Source organism: Volvox carteri (genome assembly GCF_000143455.1).
Source record: "Volvox carteri f. nagariensis unplaced genomic scaffold VOLCAscaffold_81, whole genome shotgun sequence".
Lineage (NCBI taxonomy): Eukaryota > Viridiplantae > Chlorophyta > Chlorophyceae > Chlamydomonadales > Volvocaceae > Volvox > Volvox carteri.
The window spans coordinates 231,457-249,210 of NW_003307624.1; the positions used below are offsets into that span (position 1 = coordinate 231,457).

The following is a 17,754-nucleotide window of genomic DNA, read 5'->3' on the forward strand; positions in this document are numbered from 1 at the left end:
GGAGGGGGGGAGAGGGGAGGGGGGGAGAGGGGAGGGGGGGAGAGGGGAGGGGGGGAGAGGGGAGGGGAGGGGAGGGGAGGAGAGGGGAGGGGAGGGTTCCTCTCTCTTTCTCTGTTCCCCCCTCCTCTCCCGATTCCGCGGCTCTCTCAACCCTTCTTCACGACACACCACCACCACCTCTTAAAACCTTGCAGATGGAGCGACGTGAGCGGCTGAAGCGCATTATCGCGCAGCGGGACGGTGAGCTGGATCTTGACCTACCCACCACCGAACAAACCCTGGTGGAGGAGGTGGCGGTGCAAAAGGTGGGGGGAGGGCGACAGGGTGCTGGTGGGGGTGGTGATGGTGAGAATGGGGGTGGCGGTGCTTGTAGATGGGGGGAATGTACAGATGAATCGGGCCTACGTCTAGACAGGCGATGTCACAATGATGTCACATTCCATTCCTAGCAAGGCAAAATTTTTATTTTCTGTACGGCTCATACGATACGCAAATCGTGAATAAGGTAAATGAAGCAAGCAATTCCATGGTTGTGCAGGAGTTGTTCTACACGGAGGGCCCTGACGAGCTCCGTACGGCCCGCCTGGCACTGACCCGCTACTCGCTGCTCCGAGCTAAGGCCCGGCTTCTGGGGGCGAAGAGGAGGAGGGAGGACCCGGGGGCGTTGCAGGTGGGGGAGGGAGAGGGGAGGGGAGGGGAGGGGAGGGGGGAAGAGGGTAGGGGTGGGAGAGGGGAAGGGAGGGGAGGGGAGGGGAGGGGAGGGGAGGGGAGGGGAGGGGAGGGGAGGGGAGGGGAGGGAGAGGGGGGAAAAGAGGAGGGAGAAACCTCTTTTCGCTCCCCCTTCATCTATATATCTCTATGCCCCCGCAGGCTTCCGCATCCGCGCAGTCGGCCGCTGCGGATGCCGTACGTACTATCGTACAACAGAGCTCTGAGTTGGGTGACACAAGGCCCATCAGTCACTGTCAGTTCTCTCCGGATGGAGCTTGTCTGGCGGCTTGTGGTGAGGGAGGAAGAGAAAATTGGCTCGTGTGTATTTATGTGTTTTGGGGAAAAGGGGAAAGTTTGGAAAAGCATAAAAAGGGAGGAAAAGCCGGGCTGGAAAAAAGGCGGAAAACCACTCGCCGGCCCGCCCGCACGCGCCGGCAGATTTGTTGTGCTCCCTTCACAGTATGTCTGAGTGATTCCTGATTTCTGATCACAAAAGCCCAACTCCCAACTCCTAACCAACCCAACCCCCGACACCTTCCCACACCTCCTCCCCCACCACCACCCCCAGGCTGGGGAGGCGCCCTGACGCTGTGGTCCGTACCCGCGTGTGTACGGCAGTGGACCGCCCCCACCCCCTCAGAGGCACCTCGCCTGACTGGGGTGGCTTGGCACCCCGCGGCGGCGCCAGGTCAACTGACCCATGGGTCGTCACCAGGGGCAGCGGCGGCGGAACCAAGCAGTACGACAGTCGTCAGCCTTGCGTCCGCGGCCTCGGATGGCGTGGCAAGGCTGTACAATGTGAACGGTAGGGTTGGTTGAGGCGGAAGTGTTGGGTGTGGTTGAAGTGGTTGTTGTTGGGGGGAGGGGGGAGGAAAGAAGTGTGGGTGGCTGCGGGTGTCGAAAGGTTAACTTTTGACGGGGGGGGGCTGTTTCCCCCACAACCCCATTTAAGCAAAATACACATAAAAACTCCTCTTCCTCGACATGCACATTTTTGGAATATATACTTCGAATTAATGCTTTATGTTCGCATGCCGGTTCACCCTCCTTACCCCCTTTTTTGACTCCTAAAACCCCGTTATCATCATCATCATCACTATCATCATCATCATCACCATCATGACAGGTCAGCTCATTCGTACATTGGAGGGTCACACGGAGCGGTTGGGCCGACTGGCCTTCCACCCGCTGGGGCAACACCTGGTGCGTACGACACATGGGACTTGGCTTGCATCAAGTATATTTTTGTGCATTTTGGGGGGTGTTGACGAAGGCGTGTGTATGTGTGTGTGGTGAGGGGAAGAGGTGAAGTGGTGAGATAGCGGCCTCGAGGATTGAGGAGTCGGACGTGGGGAAATGGGGGAGAAGAAGAAGAAGTGGTAAACACGCATATGGCTACTGAAGGAGGGGGAAAGAAAAACAAATGAAGCAAATATTTCGGTCATTTATCTCGTGAAGAAATTTTAAATCTGTCCGCGCCCCGCCCTTTTCTTTATCTCTTTTCCCCCGCCTTTCTCCCCCCCCTCCCCTCTCGTGGTTCGTCTTTTCCCCCTCCCCTCCCCTCCCATCCCCCTCCCATCCCCCTCCCATCCCCTGACGGGCCCCCCCTCAGGCCACCGCCAGTTTCGACACCACTTGGCGCTTATGGGACGTGGAGACGGGATTGAATCTGTTAGAGCAGGAGGGGCACTCGCGTGCCGTGTATGGGGTGGCCTTCCACCCGGACGGATCGCTCGTGGGGAGTGCGGGGCTGGACGCGTACGGTGAGTGTGTGTGTGTACGGCACAGTGTGCTTGATCGTACAGGACGTGAAAACCAGGTGGTCGCCTTGGAACGGCAAACGGTGGAAGGACGAGTCTGGGCAACTGCTGACTGAAACCTCCTTTCTTTCTCTAAAAACAACCCCTACCCCGCCCCCGAACGTGTGTGTTTTCTTGCCGTACTCCCGTACAGGTCGTATTTGGGACTGTCGTACAGGCCGTAGCGTGTTGCTTCTGGAGGGCCATGTTAAGCAGCTGTTGTCCATCGACTTCTCCCCCAACGGCCACCACGTTGCTACGGGCAGTGAGGACCACACGGCCAAGGTCTGTATGCATGTGGTGTGTGCGTGTGTGTGTGCGTGTGTGTGTGCGTGTGTGTGTGTGTGCGTTGTAGGGCGGAAGGGAAGGGGAAGATGGGAAAAGGGGTGTGTGGGGTGAAGGGTGGGGTGTGATGCCCTGCTTGCTTGCTGACCTGTCCCTTATTGCTATGTACATACATACGTACATACATACATACACATATACATACGTACATACATATACATAGATACATATACATGAATGCAGGTGTGGGACCTCCGCAAGCGCGGTTGTCTGTATACCCTCCCCGCCCACACCTCCCTCCTCTCCACTGTACGGTGGGAGAGAACCGCGGGTCACTACCTGCTCACGGCGGGGTACGACTGCGTGGCCAAGGTAGGTGGGGAGCAGGGGGAAGGGAGGGGGCTTCGCACGACGTGTATACATTGTGTATATGCATTTGTGAAGTGATGGGGCGTGTCGTACACTAGGCGTGTACTACAACGGAATCGTACTGACTTGGTGTACGGAAAGTCGTGCTGAACCTTCTCGCGCCGTTCAACCAACCTGCACACGTTTTCCCCGGACCCGCCTTTACCTCCCGTCAGTGCTCAACTCGTCTCACCTCCACACACACATACACACACGCCCGCCCCAGTGCACTGAGATCATCACACCGCCGCATCACCTCCCCGACACCCCCCTCGTCTCCGTCTCCTTCTCCCCACACAGCTATGGAACGGTCGGGACTTCACCCTACTGAAAGCACTGGCGGGTCACGAGGGCAAGGTCATGGGAGCTGACGTGTCACCCACGGGTGACCACCTCGTTGCAACGGTATCGTACGACCGTACGATCAAGATGTGGGCACCGGAGAAGCTGCCGCCGGTGCTGCCACCGCCGTGAAGGCATACAGACGGACAGACGCACATAAGCTTGCTTTCGTCATTCCTCTGGGGTTACTGGTGTTTGCATCAGCAATATGCGCAGATAGCAGTTGAGAGAGCCAGGCTTGGCGGTTGATCTGCTGCCACCTTTTACTGGCGCCGCGCCTTATCGGGTTTCACCGGAATCTTGTAAATTGAAACAAACGACAAATGACAATGAGAACATTGAATGTGTTGTCAATGTGGAATAGACTTGAGTCACTGGTTTGGATTTCAGGGGGGTTATAAGGGTGTGATCGCATTGAAGGTTAAGAACGGCAATTGGAGACACAGATGGACAGACAGACACATGAAATGCAGATCTTTTGATTCTGGACATGTACATGTTTGTTTCACTTCATTTGGACTTGGATAGCTTATGGTTGCATGGGTTTTAATGGATGCCTGTACGGCTGGTGCATGGGAGCCATGCACCAAACACTGATGCCTGATTGATAAATGACTGCGCTTCGATTTTAAGTGTACGTCTCCCAGGTGCATCAGGCTTACAGGCATCCAGTCAAACACAGAGAAGCCTAGGCTATCCAACTCCAAAACGGATTAAGCAAAACTGCACGTGTCCAAAAAGAAAGGTATACATGTTGATGTGGCATTCATTTCGGGCGTTTGGGTTCTGACCTGGTTACCTTAACCTGGGGGTTTAGGTGGGTGGCTTTCCCTTCACGCCCAGCTCCATCACCTCTGAACGCAGCACAGGAGGTAACCCCATTAACCGTACACGTATATACTAACATGTCGTCTCTTTTGATGACATGGCAGCGGTCGTACATGACTTCGGCCGCACATGCGCCGTGAGCGCCCCGTATCCGTCGATACAGGCGCCATGCGCGGCCTGTAGCCGTAGACAGTGCGAGCGTGGACATACAGAGATGGAAAGCAAAGGCGAAGGAAGGTTGACACCCGACAGCGCAAAGTGGCTGGAGCAATAATCTGCTGGTACACAAGTGGAAGACATTGATCATTAAAACCACATACTGAAGATAGTTGTTTTGAAGCATATTTTGAAGCATGCTGTTGTGAAGCATGTTGTGTAACATGTGAAAAATTCTATGCAAAACACCCGTGTGACATATCCCGCTGTCAACATGTTCATCCAATCGGCAAGGGGAAAGCACAGAAAACATGGAATTAGCCAGGCGGAACCACGTAACTCGATCAATGTGGGACTTGAACCCACTGAAGCCCCCATGGGACAGACCGGGGCCCCCATGTCGTACGAGGGATATGCACCCAGACACAGTCACCGACACAGGCATCACTGCATCACGACATTTCCCGCCGCATCCATCATCACGGGCTTTCCTTTCACGGCCCGCTGCACGAGCTTTACATTCATGCCTCAGTCTTTCAATTTCAGCGAAACCCATTTTGTTGTGATGATCTCCTCGAAGCTGAGTCCAAGAATAGTCTAATTCCGGCTCGTCCGTCTCATCCTCAGCAACCACAGAGCCTATCTATCGCAGCGTTGGAGATCAGATTACTCGTTGGAGATCAGATTACTCAAGATTTTTAGACGAGTAATTTGTCTATAGGAAAGGAAGAAGTCCAGTCCAGTCAGGGGCAATCACGACGATGGGATTGCCTTAGACCAGCTGAGCAAGCTGGGGGACTCGGGGCCCGGCCGGGATAAGACACATACAGGAAACGGCACTACTGGTAATGCGCGACCGTTGCCCCCGGGAAATCCCGGGATCGAGACCCGTCAGGGTCGAAAATCCTTCCGATGGTGGAAGGTATTGCGCCCCTAGTTGATGGACGGTGGTGACCTGGGATTAAGTTAACCTGCGAGCCGACCAGGAATGGAGTTGGGCCGCTGTCGACCCGGCAGACGGAACCTGAGCGATCCACTGAGAAGTTGACTAGGGTGACTGGATGAGGGTGCCCCGAAATACCGGGGAAGGCAGGATTTCGCAGGGTAGCTGCCACGGGCGAAGATATACCCCCTGATCCACACATCATAAGAGGAAATTTGGGGCGTAAAGAATGGCTTAGGTGCCGACTGACGCTTCTCGAGACTGACGCACCCAAGCTGTGGCCATCACCATCATCATCATCATCATCATCATCATCATCACCATTATCATCATCATCATCATGAGTTACAGAGCTGGGCCATTGTGCGCCATCGCGCCGCATTCCGTGTATTGCTCTCTACCGATCCCCTCCCACACGCTCAGTTGTTCATACATGTACACACGTGCACACCACCTTGGTCACCTTGGCGCCAGGTGCACGTACAGCAGCTCATAGCCCGCCAGCAGCTCCACCACCGCGACGTCACGGCCCTGGAGACGCGGTAACGACAAGTTGTACTCCGTGTACTGTGCTCCAGCTCCAGAGAGGGGCAGGACTGCCAGCCGCATGGCACCAGGAACCGACTTCCAGCGGCGGACAGCCGCATGCAGCGCCTCAAGGTTTGCCGAGCTGAAGCACCCACCAGGCGCCCACAGCCGCGATCCATGTCCCGTACGTACCAAGTTATTACACCAGCACCACAGGCAGACCGGCGGTGACGGCGGTCATCAGCTCGTGCTCGCAGTCTGCATAGAAGGCGGCGTACGCGAGGTAGCCGCTGCGGCTGACAGCGGCCTTGTCCCACTCGAACAGCATGCCCACGTGCTTCAGTCTCGGAGTATTGCCCAAATGCTTCCCCTGGACTGGCAGCTGCATCACCAACGTCGCGAACTTGCCCGGCTCCAACTCTTGTGTCGCGGTGAGAAACTAAGTGGCCACAGGGGGATACAGCAGCAGCTTGTACAGTCGGGCCTCCGCGCCAGCAATTGCAACGATACCCAGCGTGCTGTCGACGCCTGGAAGCGGGATCAGAACAATGGTGGTCAGGATGATTGCAGATTGTGTGTGTCCCCAAGGAAACGGCCTGTGCCCCTATGTATGCGAACATGAACCATGAGGCTATGGTGCTGATTTCTAGGAGTCGAATCGATATGGGAGAGTGGAATTTTTTTTTCGGGTGCTGTCTTCTGGTCCAATCGTGCGCGAAACAGGAAGAACCAGATCCCATCAAGATGTTCAGTGCATTAAATATATGCTTATCTTCGCTACACACCGTGCAAGAAGGATCAAGTTTCCCCCCATAGGTGAGTTGGCAAGGAACAGTACGCAGCATGCAGAGCACGTTTGCGCCAAGGAGTGCGGTTTCGCACCTGCGGTGATTTCCTGCAAGGTCACCTCCCATGCAGAGTTAATTTGAACGTGGGTTGCGTCTGCCCGACGGACGGCAGGCTCGAGCAGCGTGTTGGGAACTCTACCGTAGGGCGCAGGTTCAACAGCTGCCAGTAACGCAGCAGCTTGGCGAGTTTGGAGAGGCAGAGTCAACGTGCCAACGCTTGTCACATATAACTTGGGAAGTGGCTACGTGGCATCGCCTCCACCCCTGCATGCAAGATTACCTTCCAAGTCGACGTTCTCAACAGCACGCGCAAGGCTCTACATCCAGTCAGTTTCGGTTCCATTGATTCCGGCGTATTCGGAAGCGTTGCCGACCTAGTGAAAAGCTTCAGTGGCCGAATCGCAAGGATTTTCGGCTTTATGATAAGCTAGAACGTGCCAAAGAGCTAATCAGGTGACCTCCAAACAAAAATCTGTAAATTTTATAAGGATCGGGTACTGAAGAATAGGACTCGATGAATCACTGTACATAAGCGACGATGCACTTCCGGGTCCAAAAACGTATCACTGCCATAGTGACATGGTCCCTGAAAACTTATTGTGATGAAATGAACACAAGACAGTATGCTTGGCGTGTAAAGTACGGACGAATATCAGCCCATAATGTTGGGGAACACGCCCGCTGCTGTCAAGCTCCTAACTTGTCAGTTAGCCTACTTGACGGCAGCTGACAAGAAGTTCAGGACAGCTGATGGACTTGAGATCCACAGAGTTTGGATTCAGGCAAGAAGAGAGGGAGCCTTGTATTTCGTTGCAACCTCTTCCGGCAGTGTTTCCAAGTCCGGGTCTAGGTACAAGTCCATGACCTTTACGCCGCACGCAGGGCTATGTTGCCAGTGTCAAGCCAGATGCAAACAGCTTTGAAGTCACGGATGAGACGGGACCACCGCTGCTCGTCAGGGGCAGCGCCGGCGAGCGCGCGCTTGGAGAGTACGTGCTTGTGGTCGGCAAGCTCGGTTTGAGGCGCATACCGAAGATTGGCGTAGGCAATCGGAGCCAGGACGCGGACGGCACAGCTGCGGGAAAGCGCCAAAAGGACTTCCAGCTGGCTGCGCAAAAGGTTCGCGCCCTGTCCGGTGCGAGCCGGCGTGCAGGCCTCTGGCATCAGGAGGTGCGTTTCCTGCACCAGTATGTTTATCCAAAAGTCGCACAAAACCAGCTGCAGCTGCAGCAACCGCAAAATGATTGAATGTCAGGTCGCTAGCGCTTGCTGATCTAGTTTGGTTTTCTGCAATTTAGCAAGAGAGGTCCTGGTTCAGTTCCTGGTCAGTTCCCCGGCGTTTTTCTGGAGTATTCGGTTTACATACTGCTACTGAGGTGTCGAGATGAGATCTAGTTGATGGACTTTGATTGGCGGTGATGGCTGACCTGTCTCTGTGGATATCGGGTGACTGGATGAGGAGTTGTCTAGATGGCTAGACCTGAAACCGCCTTCGAAGTACGGCGGAATTACCTTTCAGTCCATGGCCCCCAATCGGGCTTTGACGGACAACCCCCCATTCGTGGGGAGCTTGTAACTTGCTAGCGCGTAACGCGTTGGGAAGCAGCAGGCGAGGTCGGATGTCGCATTTAACGCGTCCAGATGCCGCAGACAAGCATTTAAAACCAGATTTTTACGATGTGGCGCTGGCAGAGTTGGGTTATTGCCGAGTTTGCGGCAGGTTACGCGGCAGGCTGTCGACTGTAAATGGGGATGCAGTGGGACTCCCTTGGCCTGCAGGGCGCAAGGCTGCGCTGAACCTGAAGTACCGAAATTCATGTTACCTTAGGGCTGTTGTTGTGACAGCTGCAGTACACCGAAAGGCGCGGATTGGGGAGTGCGGACGAGAGCCTTTTATATGACTGGGCCTTCTACATGCTTTACATGCTTTACGAACAAATAAAAATTTGAATTCGCAGGCAACAAACGACCGCGGCTGCGTGCAGTGCATTATATGGTCAACCAGATCCCACATTTTGAAATGGCACAGCAGGCCTCTAGGGCGCAGCATGGATTTGCCATGGTCTGTTTGAGGACAGCAGGCTTAGCACGGCATGTCCGGATTGACGCCTTTCTGATTTTCGAATCAATGAACAATACCGCATATACGAGATTATATATCTCAAACAGCCTCCTTTTTTTTGGATACGAGGGGGTGTTTAGCCCAGCCTGTTGGGACGGCGTGCAAGATCGTTCAGCGCTTCACCGACTCGGTCATCGGTCGAGTCAGGACTCAGGATTATCGGATCACTATTTCTTGGACAGCTCCTCTTTATAAAAGAAAAAGTCTTTTTTGTCGAACCTTTACATATTCGCTGCGAATTTGGTATTGGGAATTGGGCACTTTACCGGTGCTACCTGATTCCGTAACACTGTAACAGCGCCAATATATGCCACCCATGCCTTACCGGGGCCAGTGGTGTTAAGCAATTACTTGAGTAGTAAGCGCGGAAGGAAGTTTTGCGCGGAGTGGATGCGATTTCGGTGACACCGAAACCGATGCAGAAGTCCTGCCCGAGCCGTCTGTGACCGGAGTCGGCCACATCCACCTGCCTCTTAGCGACCGTAACGCAGCTCGGCTCTCGAAAGCAGGATAGCCCGCTCCATAGGGGAAAGGCACCGAGACGGTGCTGGACCCGGCCGTTCGACAGGAGCAACCAGCTAGTTGGACAGGAGTGCCCATTCAAAGGGTTGGCGGTTGAGAACTTTCGAGTTGAGTTTTGGTTATCCCATGCGTCTGCAAAGGCATGCCTGGGAGAGGAGGGTTGTTGGCGGCTTACATCCTATGATGAACCTAGCTGGGAACGGCTGGGAAAATTGTATCGCGCATCGAGATCAATTGGAAGCGATTACCCATTTCCTTGGCGTAATTACGATCGTTGCACTGACTTTAATGTTGCCACGTGTATGTGACATTAGGACGTACAGACGCTGTCAAGGGCCAAACCTAAAGCCAGTGTGTGCCACACTTCAAAAGGAAGCGACGAGTACGAGGAGCCCCATGCGATCAAGAACACAGCAGCAGACTAATGATGTGTGACGAGAAATGCTAGATGGGATAGGCAGTGCGTAAAGCCGGTTTAGCCAAAAAGGGACCTCCGTTCCCCGCGGGCAGGCAGGCCAGAAGTGTGAATGTTTTTCTATTCTGTGGCTGTGCAACAGGCCGATTAGGACAATATGAAATAAATCACGAACAAAGATTGGCATAAGGCGGCGTGAAGTAAAAAGTTGGCTGAACCCTTGGACTTGACGCTTGTTACTAAGGACGAAAACGAAGAGAACAAGCTTGTAGCAGCAAGCGCGCTAAAGGTGGAAGACAAGAACCTAGAGAATCGTAGGTTGAGGTGCAGAGAAAGGATAATTCTTCCGCCGCGGTTGCAGCTTTACGACGTCGCAGACTCCGAGATATCCTTCCACAGGTGCTGCTGAAGCGGACAAGGGAAGACGATGATGTTCCACCATGCAGCCGCACTAAAAACGATTTACCGTCCATGGATCCCCATGGATGGATGGATGTTACAAGCTTCAGCGAGCTGGTACGGCTCAGACGAACCTGGAGGCTCATGAACCGCTTTGACAGCGCCGATGATAGAAAAAAGAGAAAAGGTAGAGAGAATATTTTTAAGCAGCCCCTCGCAGAAATGTGTCCGGTCGTACTTCGCGAATAAACAGACCGTACAAAATGGGCCCAAAGACAGTCCCGAATTTTAACGCGCGGATGCGCGCGTGCGATTCGCAAAATGCGCGTGTACAAGTGTATATAAATTTTCATAGAAGAAACGCTGCGGTGCGAGAGCGCGAATCGCAGGAAGGCATGCTGGCCACAGGCGCACGCGGCATGCAGCCCGGACAATGGGATGCCTGCTTTGCTGTAATTGAAAGCACAGAAAGCAAAAACGAAGCTTGCAAGACTGGGCGCTTGAAACGACCGCGGGAAGAGGAAGCGTTTGGCGAAGCGGCAGTTTGCGCAAGCAAACGGGCGCGGATTCCGTAGCGCAACGCAAACAGCCCTTTGTTCACCGTAGGTCAGATTACAAACTTGCTCGAAAAAACAAAACGAACACAAGCTAAACAACAGAAGACATAAGTCGTTGGCAAACGTGCAAGTAACATGGACGCCGTTGTTGGCTTGGAAGAGCTATTTGCTGCGCATTCGGCCGTGCCTGCCTTAGACGTCTTGCAGCACCTCCGAAAGGACGTCGGCCAGCAGCAAGCTCAAGCGCTGCTGAACATCCACCGGGAATATCTACAGCTGAGCAGGTGTAGTTTTGGACGTCGGGGCCGACCATCTTACGCATTGCGCACTGAAGCCGACGTGCAGCGTCTATGCAGTATCGCCAAAATATCCGGTACGGGAGTGCAGGCTTCTGAACAAGAAAGACCGGAGGTCACATCTTAAGAATCAACCAAGCATGCATGTCCCCTTGCAGATGAAGACACGGCGCGTTTCTGGGCGACAGATGTCGGTCAGCGTTTACGTGGTGAGCCCAGACCAAGGGGCGGCATACTTGTGGTTATGGCGGTGGTATATCGAAGGACCGCTCATCAGGCACCTGCCCACATTAGCCCGCCCCTATTCAGAAACCGATATTGTAAGATGATGCCATTTCCAAAGATGTTGACCGTGGATAGTGGGATGACGAGGACCATTTCAAACGCCAACCATGTCCATATACAGCTACAATGGCTGCGTAACTGTCTGCTGCATAATACCCCAATCGCCAGGTCCGCATGGCGCCGCAGCCGTCCGTGAGGCGAATACACATGATGGCAGCGTGCGTGGCGACGTCAGCGATACCGGTACGACCAACACGTCATCCATGCGTATCGATGAACAACCAACCGGCGTTCACGTTGGGAATGCCGAGCCATCCAGCAGCACCGGTAAGCGTGTGCCAATGTGAGCATGTGATCCGCGGAGTGTGACATGATATGCAGCACATCGCAGAAATACAGTGAGGCCTCTTCTGAAGGCACTGCTCACAGCCACATCCAAGTCCACACGCATCATGTTGATAACGGGGCTCCCTGCTGATGCTTGCTATGCAGGCCAACTCCGGGTGCCCCTATATGCTCGCAGCGACATTAGCAACTGTGCTGTCGTGCCGCTCGATGCCCACACAACGTGTTTGGACTGCATGCGACATGGCCTCATTGCCGCGGGCGCCACTGATGTGCCTGCGCCTGAAATTCTGCTGGCGACCGTGGTGGCCGCCATTGCCGAGTGTTGGGAGTCGATGCGCTTTCAAGTGCTACACACCCATGCCAGCAGCCTCCCCAGCACTTGCACGGCGACACAATATGGTGAAGCCCTACAGCAGCACCGGCTGCTGCCAGGCGATGTGGAGCTGGCGGTTCTTGCCCATGCTTTCAACATTGCGATCACAGTGTTTGACCCGGCTGGGCTGCAGATCTGCTACTGGGGCTCCAGCTCAGCGCCAACAGAAGTGTGCCTCATCCGGCAGGCGGGCCTCGCTGGCGCCCCCTTGCCTTACCGCCTGCTGGATATGGTGCCGGGTGTGTGGACAGGGCAACGCCGCCAGCATCTTGTCGTGGCTTGTCGCGCGGTTGGCCTCTGCATGTCAGAAACACCGTCAGCCGAGCGGGCTGGTCAAGTGTGTGCTGTCCTGCAGGCGATGGACAGCCGCTTTGAGGTCACTGTGCAGCAGGTGTTGGTGGAATGGGCTGATCAGCACGAACCTGCGGTTCAGGTGCGGCGGCTGCTTGCAGTCACACGGCAGTCATCGCAACACTCACTGCTGCAGCAGCAGCCCCCGCAGCGGCAGCGGCAGGAGCAGCAGCAAAGGCGTCAGCAGCAGCACCAGCCACAGCAGCGCAACCGGGTCGCTGCACAGCCAACACGCCAGCAGCACCATCGACCATCTGACGGACCATTGCCCAGTCCTGCTGTAACAGATGCTGAGCAACACATTCCTGGGTACTTCGGAGCATCCTGGCGCAGTGGCCCCGGCCACAGACTTGGCATCTCTGACCGGCTCGCGGCTTGGAGCGCTGTCACAAGCATGCTGCTGGCCAGTGCACTTGTGGTGTGCGCCATGTGCGGAGTCACCAGCACCGATTTGCACGATGACCTCAAGCGCTGGGCCACTGTGGAGCCTGTCGGTGCTGGCATTGCGCCATACTCATTCCACAACAGCTTGCATGCCGGCAGCACAACCACACACGAAGGCCTGTGGCACCTGTGTCCGCACTGTGCTCCATTGTATCCAGCGAACAGTGGCAATGAGCGAGCAGAGTATCTGGTCTTCCATCCACCAGACTATACCAAGGCCATCGTGTCCTTGGACGCCATTGACCAACTGCGGATAGGCCTAGTGGATGTTGGACTTGGCTTCTTTTCAGCGGCCTTTGGATTTGTTGCCGGCAAGCTTCGGCAGCAGCATTGCATGGAAGCGCTGGTCCTGGATTGGGCACGCGACTCCACACGCCGCGTCAACACGCTGCCCCCGGCACTGCAGGAGGTGCTGGGATGGAGCGTGCAGCACAACCCGCTCGTCAGGGAGTTCCTCACCGTTGCTGAACAAGTCCCGCCCAATCACCCATTGCCATACCTTTGTCCAGCTGATGTGCAATCGTTTGTCGCCAGTGAGCAAGCCTGCAAACCACTTGTGCTGGCCACCCTGGACGCAGCAGAGGCAGCTCGCTCACTCATATCGGTGGTTGTGCCTGCCATCCAGCGTGCAGCCATGAAGCATGCACCCGTGATGTACACCGCGGGAACATTGGTTCCGTGGTCGCCCACTCTGCCCGAGCTCAACCTGGCTGTTGCTGCAGACGGGACCCCACTGGACTATCAGTTTGGCCTGTCTGCGGAGATGGCCATGTTCCCCTATCTGTTTCCCTTTGGCTTTGGCGCATTTATGGGCGGCACGACCTTGGTCAAGTACTTAGCATACCGTGCCAAGTGCCTCTTCAGTGTGTGGACATTGTGCAAGCCGTACTTGCTGCTCATGTATGTGCTTCGCCAGAGTGCCCGGCTGCAGGATCAAAATACAGAGGTGAGTGCGATGCGGGTTTGCTAGTGATGCTGCGCATGATGCATGCTGCGCATGATGCCTGCCCAGCTGCTACCATGTGCAGGTTCTGAGCAGCAACATGCACGAAGAACTGCACGTCATGACCATCACGCCCGCCTGCATGTACAGGCCGTGCTGGAGAGTGCGCTCCTGGACTACAAGTCCCAGCACCCTAACGTGAGTGACGAGGACGCCATCCGTCACATTCTCAAGCACAAGCTGCCGGCCACGTTGCCCAACACGCCTGCATGGCACCGCAGCAACCTGCAAGATTTGCTGTGCATGGTGGACCGCTTTGGCATGCCGTCATTCTTTCTCACGCTCACAACCGATGAAGTGTCTGCCACACGCTGGCCCGAAGTCGAGACGCTGGAGCAAAAGCTGCAGGAGTAAGTCGTGTGCACGTCTATCTGCATCACTTGGCAAGCATCCTTGCATGGCGCCGTCCACCTCGGACGGGGGGTCCTTGTGAAGCAGCTGCCCGCGTTTCCAAAGGCTGTATGTTTTTGGTTGTAAGGTGCACAAGGACAAGAGCTAGGAACGGAATGGGGCCAGGCTGGAGAGGCAGGTGCAGCAGCAGAATGGAATGTGATGTATGCATACGAGGCTTACATGGCGGTTGGCGCAGGGCGTAATGTACTTGCAGTCAGTCGTTGCGGGCGCGAGTATGCTAGAAGCACAGGAACCACAACCAGAAGAACAAGAACAGCAGCACAGCAACAGCGCGCGCACAGGACACGTCTCGTCGATTCCGTGCTAAGAAGGAGGAACAAAGGAGAAGTCGTAGAGGAAAGATCCCTGTCGCGCGTGGATGGCCATGCCAGAACAGGCAACATGATGGGTGCTTTGCACGCTGCCAACTTGCCCCCGAGCACTCGAAGTGCAGACATACGAAGGAGCGCAACGAGGCCCCCCCTATCCTCAAACCTCACGCAATAGACCATCACAAGCGCCACCGTCCGTAAGGGCCGCAGCTTCCGTTCACACACGAGTTAAGGTCGGACAAGTATGCAGCGTGAATGAAGGCCTAAGGGCGATCGTGCCCTAATGAAACAGCACTGCTCAAGGTCGGGAAGCCTAGCGCTGAAATCGCGGGACCCAATCCGTCCAGCGTGAGGCGTGCAGGTGCTGTGTGGGCTAGGCGAGCGTGGCTGGGGCGTCATCGTCATCGTCTTGGACTGTGACGGCGGTGGGCGTGTGGGCGCTGCCGGCACGTCGCCGCCTCATTGCGTAGAAGGCCGGGCTGGCGGAAGGCGGCCCGCACAGCACATTGTAGCCGCCCGGCCCCCTAGCCTTGAACTGCGCGATGTAGAAGGCCTCCATCCGTTGGGCCAGTGCGGGATTGGCGGTGGACATGAGGCGCATGAGCGAGAAGTGGTCATGGAAGGGTTGGTAGCGGCTGGCGTCCTCCTTCATCCAGCTGGGTGGGTTGCGGGCATGAGCTTGGAAGCGACGTTGAGGGTCCCGGGACTGGCCGACGTACACTCTGCCGGTGGGAGCGCACGTGATGGTATACAGTCACGTGCGGGCGGGGGCACTGGAATCTGGCTCGGCGGGGCTGCTAGCGGCTCGCTTGGCTGGCGTGGTTGTGGTCAGGAGGGCGCCCGACGCTCACGCCTGCTGCGCGGCCGTCAGCACCGAGCGCGCGAACTCCTGGTCCGCCTTGAGGACGGTGCCCGTGTCCATGCCGTAGTCATAGATGAGCTCTATGGCGGTATCTGCTCGCAGGCTGCCGGCAGCCACGATCCACAGCTGCATGACCGCCGCATGCGTCGCCATCGCACGGTCCGGCATGTCGCCTTCGTGTATTGCTGCTGTGATGTTGTACAAGTACGCTGCAGGGGCATGGAGGGAGGGAGGGTGGATGTGAGGTTGGCGGGATGTCGGGACGGAAGTGGAGGCATGGAGGGGCGAGGCGTGACAGGAATGGATGCCGTGGCCACATGGCCGGACAGTTGGAGAGCGGGCACGGGGGACGGCAGCGGGTGCAAGCGAGGAAGGGGCGGCAAGGCAGCACGACTTACTGCTGGCGGGCTTGGCATCGTGCTGCTCCAGGAAGTCGTCCCTGTACTTTCGGGCCTCGGCCAGGAGCACGTTGAACTCGGCATTGGTGTGGTTAGCGCGCAGGACGTCCTCGGCGTGACATCCCATGCTTCCCAAGAGCAGCTGCTGCCTGACGGTACGAGGGGCAGCAGCAGGGCGTGTCAGGATGGTGGATGCACGGGACAGGCGGAGTGGCGCGTGGGCGCGCAGCAGGAATGGCATGCGTGCTGTGTGGCAGGGTGCGGCGCGGCAAGGCGGCAACTAGCAACGGAAGATGAGGCGCATACTTGAAAGACAGCGGCCGTCTCGGCACCCCGGATGGCGTGGAGTGATCGCAGCCTCCGCCTGTTGGCGACGCCGCTGCTAGTTGCGCCCACAGGTCGGCGATGTTGACGGGCGGCTTGGCTGACGCGCCGGCGGAAGAGCCCGACGGCAGGCTCGGCGAAGGCGCGCCGTAAGCGCCCAAGTTGGTGGGCGGAAGGGACTGTTGCGGGAGTTGGGATGGGCGAGCCAGTTTGGGAGGCATGTTGATCGCGGTTACCAAAGTAGAACTGGGGTCAGCGAAGCGAGAGGCTGGCTGGCTGCCGACCGCGAAAGCGAGTTCGGTATATAAGCTTAAAAATGGAAAGAGGAGAATGTATGGAAAAGAAGGCGACACAGGCCTGCATTTATACAAGTCGCGGCACCGTACAAACCGGACGCTTCAAGGGGGCGGGCTGAATCGGAAGAGCGCCGGAGCGCGGTCAGTACGTCTTCGCAGGGTGAGCATGGGCGTCGGCAGCTGCGGTAACGGGTGGGGCGCTGGGACAAGTGGAATGCGGCAATGAAAAAAGCGCCATGGAAATGGCAGGCGGACAAGCGGAAATGTGAAAGCGGCGTGTTGCTCCCAGCACAGCGAAAAGCTGTTGCATTCCAGGAGCGGCGTGCAGCTCGCCCGCTCAGTTGTGAATGCGAGGTCGGACAGGATTGGGGTGTAAAGTATGGAATGAATCAAAGTGCGCTAGGTGGTGAGGAGACGGGACTGGGGACATGGTGCTGACGGCGCTGCACAAGTGCATGGACGTGAATAAACTTTTGGAAAGGGGCTATGTTATGAAGCGCGAGAGATGCTCGCGGCCGGCGAAAAAGCCCCGGCCGGCCAGCCAAGACGGAATCGTTCATATTCTTGGAAATGCACGTCAACTCCAGCCAGACGAAAGATGCAGGATGTCGGCTAGTACGCGCAATATCCATATCGTAATTGCAAACCGCACAATAAATGTGATTTGCGGAAAACGCCAGGAGCCGCGACGCAGTGAATCGCGCAGTGATTCGGGGCGGGCACATGAAAGGGTGGCGCATGCGTGCAGCGGTTCGAAGGACCGGCGAGGAGCAGGATGTCACGAAATTTGTCCATAGCGACGGGTGTGCGGCCGGTTGTCGCGGTCCATACGAAAGAGGAAAATAACGCCAAACGGCTGTGCGCCCCCTGGCAGAAAGACGAACCGACCCGGCGAGCTGCGGGGGACACTGGGAAACGTATGCGGCGCGCGGGTCGGGGTCGTAGCTGAAATGCCAGGAAAGCCGAAAAGTGCGGTGCAGCAGTTGGCAAAAAAGCTTGTAAAGAGGCAAAAGCTCGTAGTGGGAAACAAGCGCAAGGGGTTGTGGCAAGCCGGAACGGCCATGGCCATGGCTACTGTCAGACCACCAGAACGGGCGTGAGCGCGATCTGGGCACCTGGACATCCCGCGCAATGTTAGCGATCCAGAGCAGAACCAGACAAACGGCAAAGAAGCACACGCGGAAGA

General features: G+C 56.3%; 4 protein-coding genes across 4 annotated transcripts in view; 3 read left to right on the plus strand and 1 right to left on the minus strand.

Annotated features, from left to right (window-relative positions):
* The window catches only part of VOLCADRAFT_84238 (uncharacterized protein), a gene marked incomplete at its 3' end in the record, with an annotated part of 4,994 nt that extends 1,317 nt beyond the window's left edge, over window positions 1-3,677 (plus strand). Inside the window, exons 3-11 of the mRNA XM_002957836.1 lie at window positions 195-305; window positions 542-670; window positions 871-1,003; window positions 1,280-1,491; window positions 1,843-1,914; window positions 2,324-2,474; window positions 2,665-2,795; window positions 3,039-3,167; window positions 3,504-3,677. Of these exons, the coding sequence (XP_002957882.1) occupies window positions 195-305; window positions 542-670; window positions 871-1,003; window positions 1,280-1,491; window positions 1,843-1,914; window positions 2,324-2,474; window positions 2,665-2,795; window positions 3,039-3,167; window positions 3,504-3,677 (1,242 nt within the window). The remainder of the gene's footprint in view (window positions 1-194; window positions 306-541; window positions 671-870; window positions 1,004-1,279; window positions 1,492-1,842; window positions 1,915-2,323; window positions 2,475-2,664; window positions 2,796-3,038; window positions 3,168-3,503) is intronic.
* A 2,254-nt stretch (window positions 3,678-5,931) lies between these two features.
* Window positions 5,932-7,191, minus strand: VOLCADRAFT_99032 (uncharacterized protein; the record flags this gene model as incomplete). The annotated part of the gene is made up of 3 exons (XM_002957867.1): window positions 5,932-6,142; window positions 6,279-6,439; window positions 7,129-7,191. The coding sequence occupies 3 exons, from the start codon at window positions 7,189-7,191 to the stop codon at window positions 5,932-5,934; spliced, it is 435 nt and encodes a 144-aa protein (XP_002957913.1).
* A 319-nt stretch (window positions 7,192-7,510) lies between these two features.
* On the plus strand, window positions 7,511-9,917 carry VOLCADRAFT_99033 (uncharacterized protein; the record flags this gene model as incomplete). The annotated part of the gene is made up of 3 exons (XM_002957837.1): window positions 7,511-7,698; window positions 7,745-8,018; window positions 9,807-9,917. 3 exons carry the CDS (start codon window positions 7,511-7,513, stop codon window positions 9,915-9,917), a joined length of 573 nt encoding a protein of 190 aa, XP_002957883.1.
* Window positions 9,918-10,998: 1,081 nt separating this feature from the next.
* VOLCADRAFT_107856 (uncharacterized protein) lies at window positions 10,999-17,069 on the plus strand (the record flags this gene model as incomplete). The annotated part of the gene is made up of 9 exons (XM_002957838.1): window positions 10,999-11,236; window positions 11,318-11,368; window positions 11,613-11,771; window positions 11,937-12,598; window positions 12,653-13,906; window positions 14,054-14,313; window positions 14,864-14,885; window positions 15,050-16,206; window positions 16,347-17,069. 9 exons carry the CDS (start codon window positions 10,999-11,001, stop codon window positions 16,423-16,425), a joined length of 3,882 nt encoding a protein of 1,293 aa, XP_002957884.1. The 3' UTR covers window positions 16,426-17,069.
* Between the last annotated feature and the right edge of the window lie 685 nt (window positions 17,070-17,754).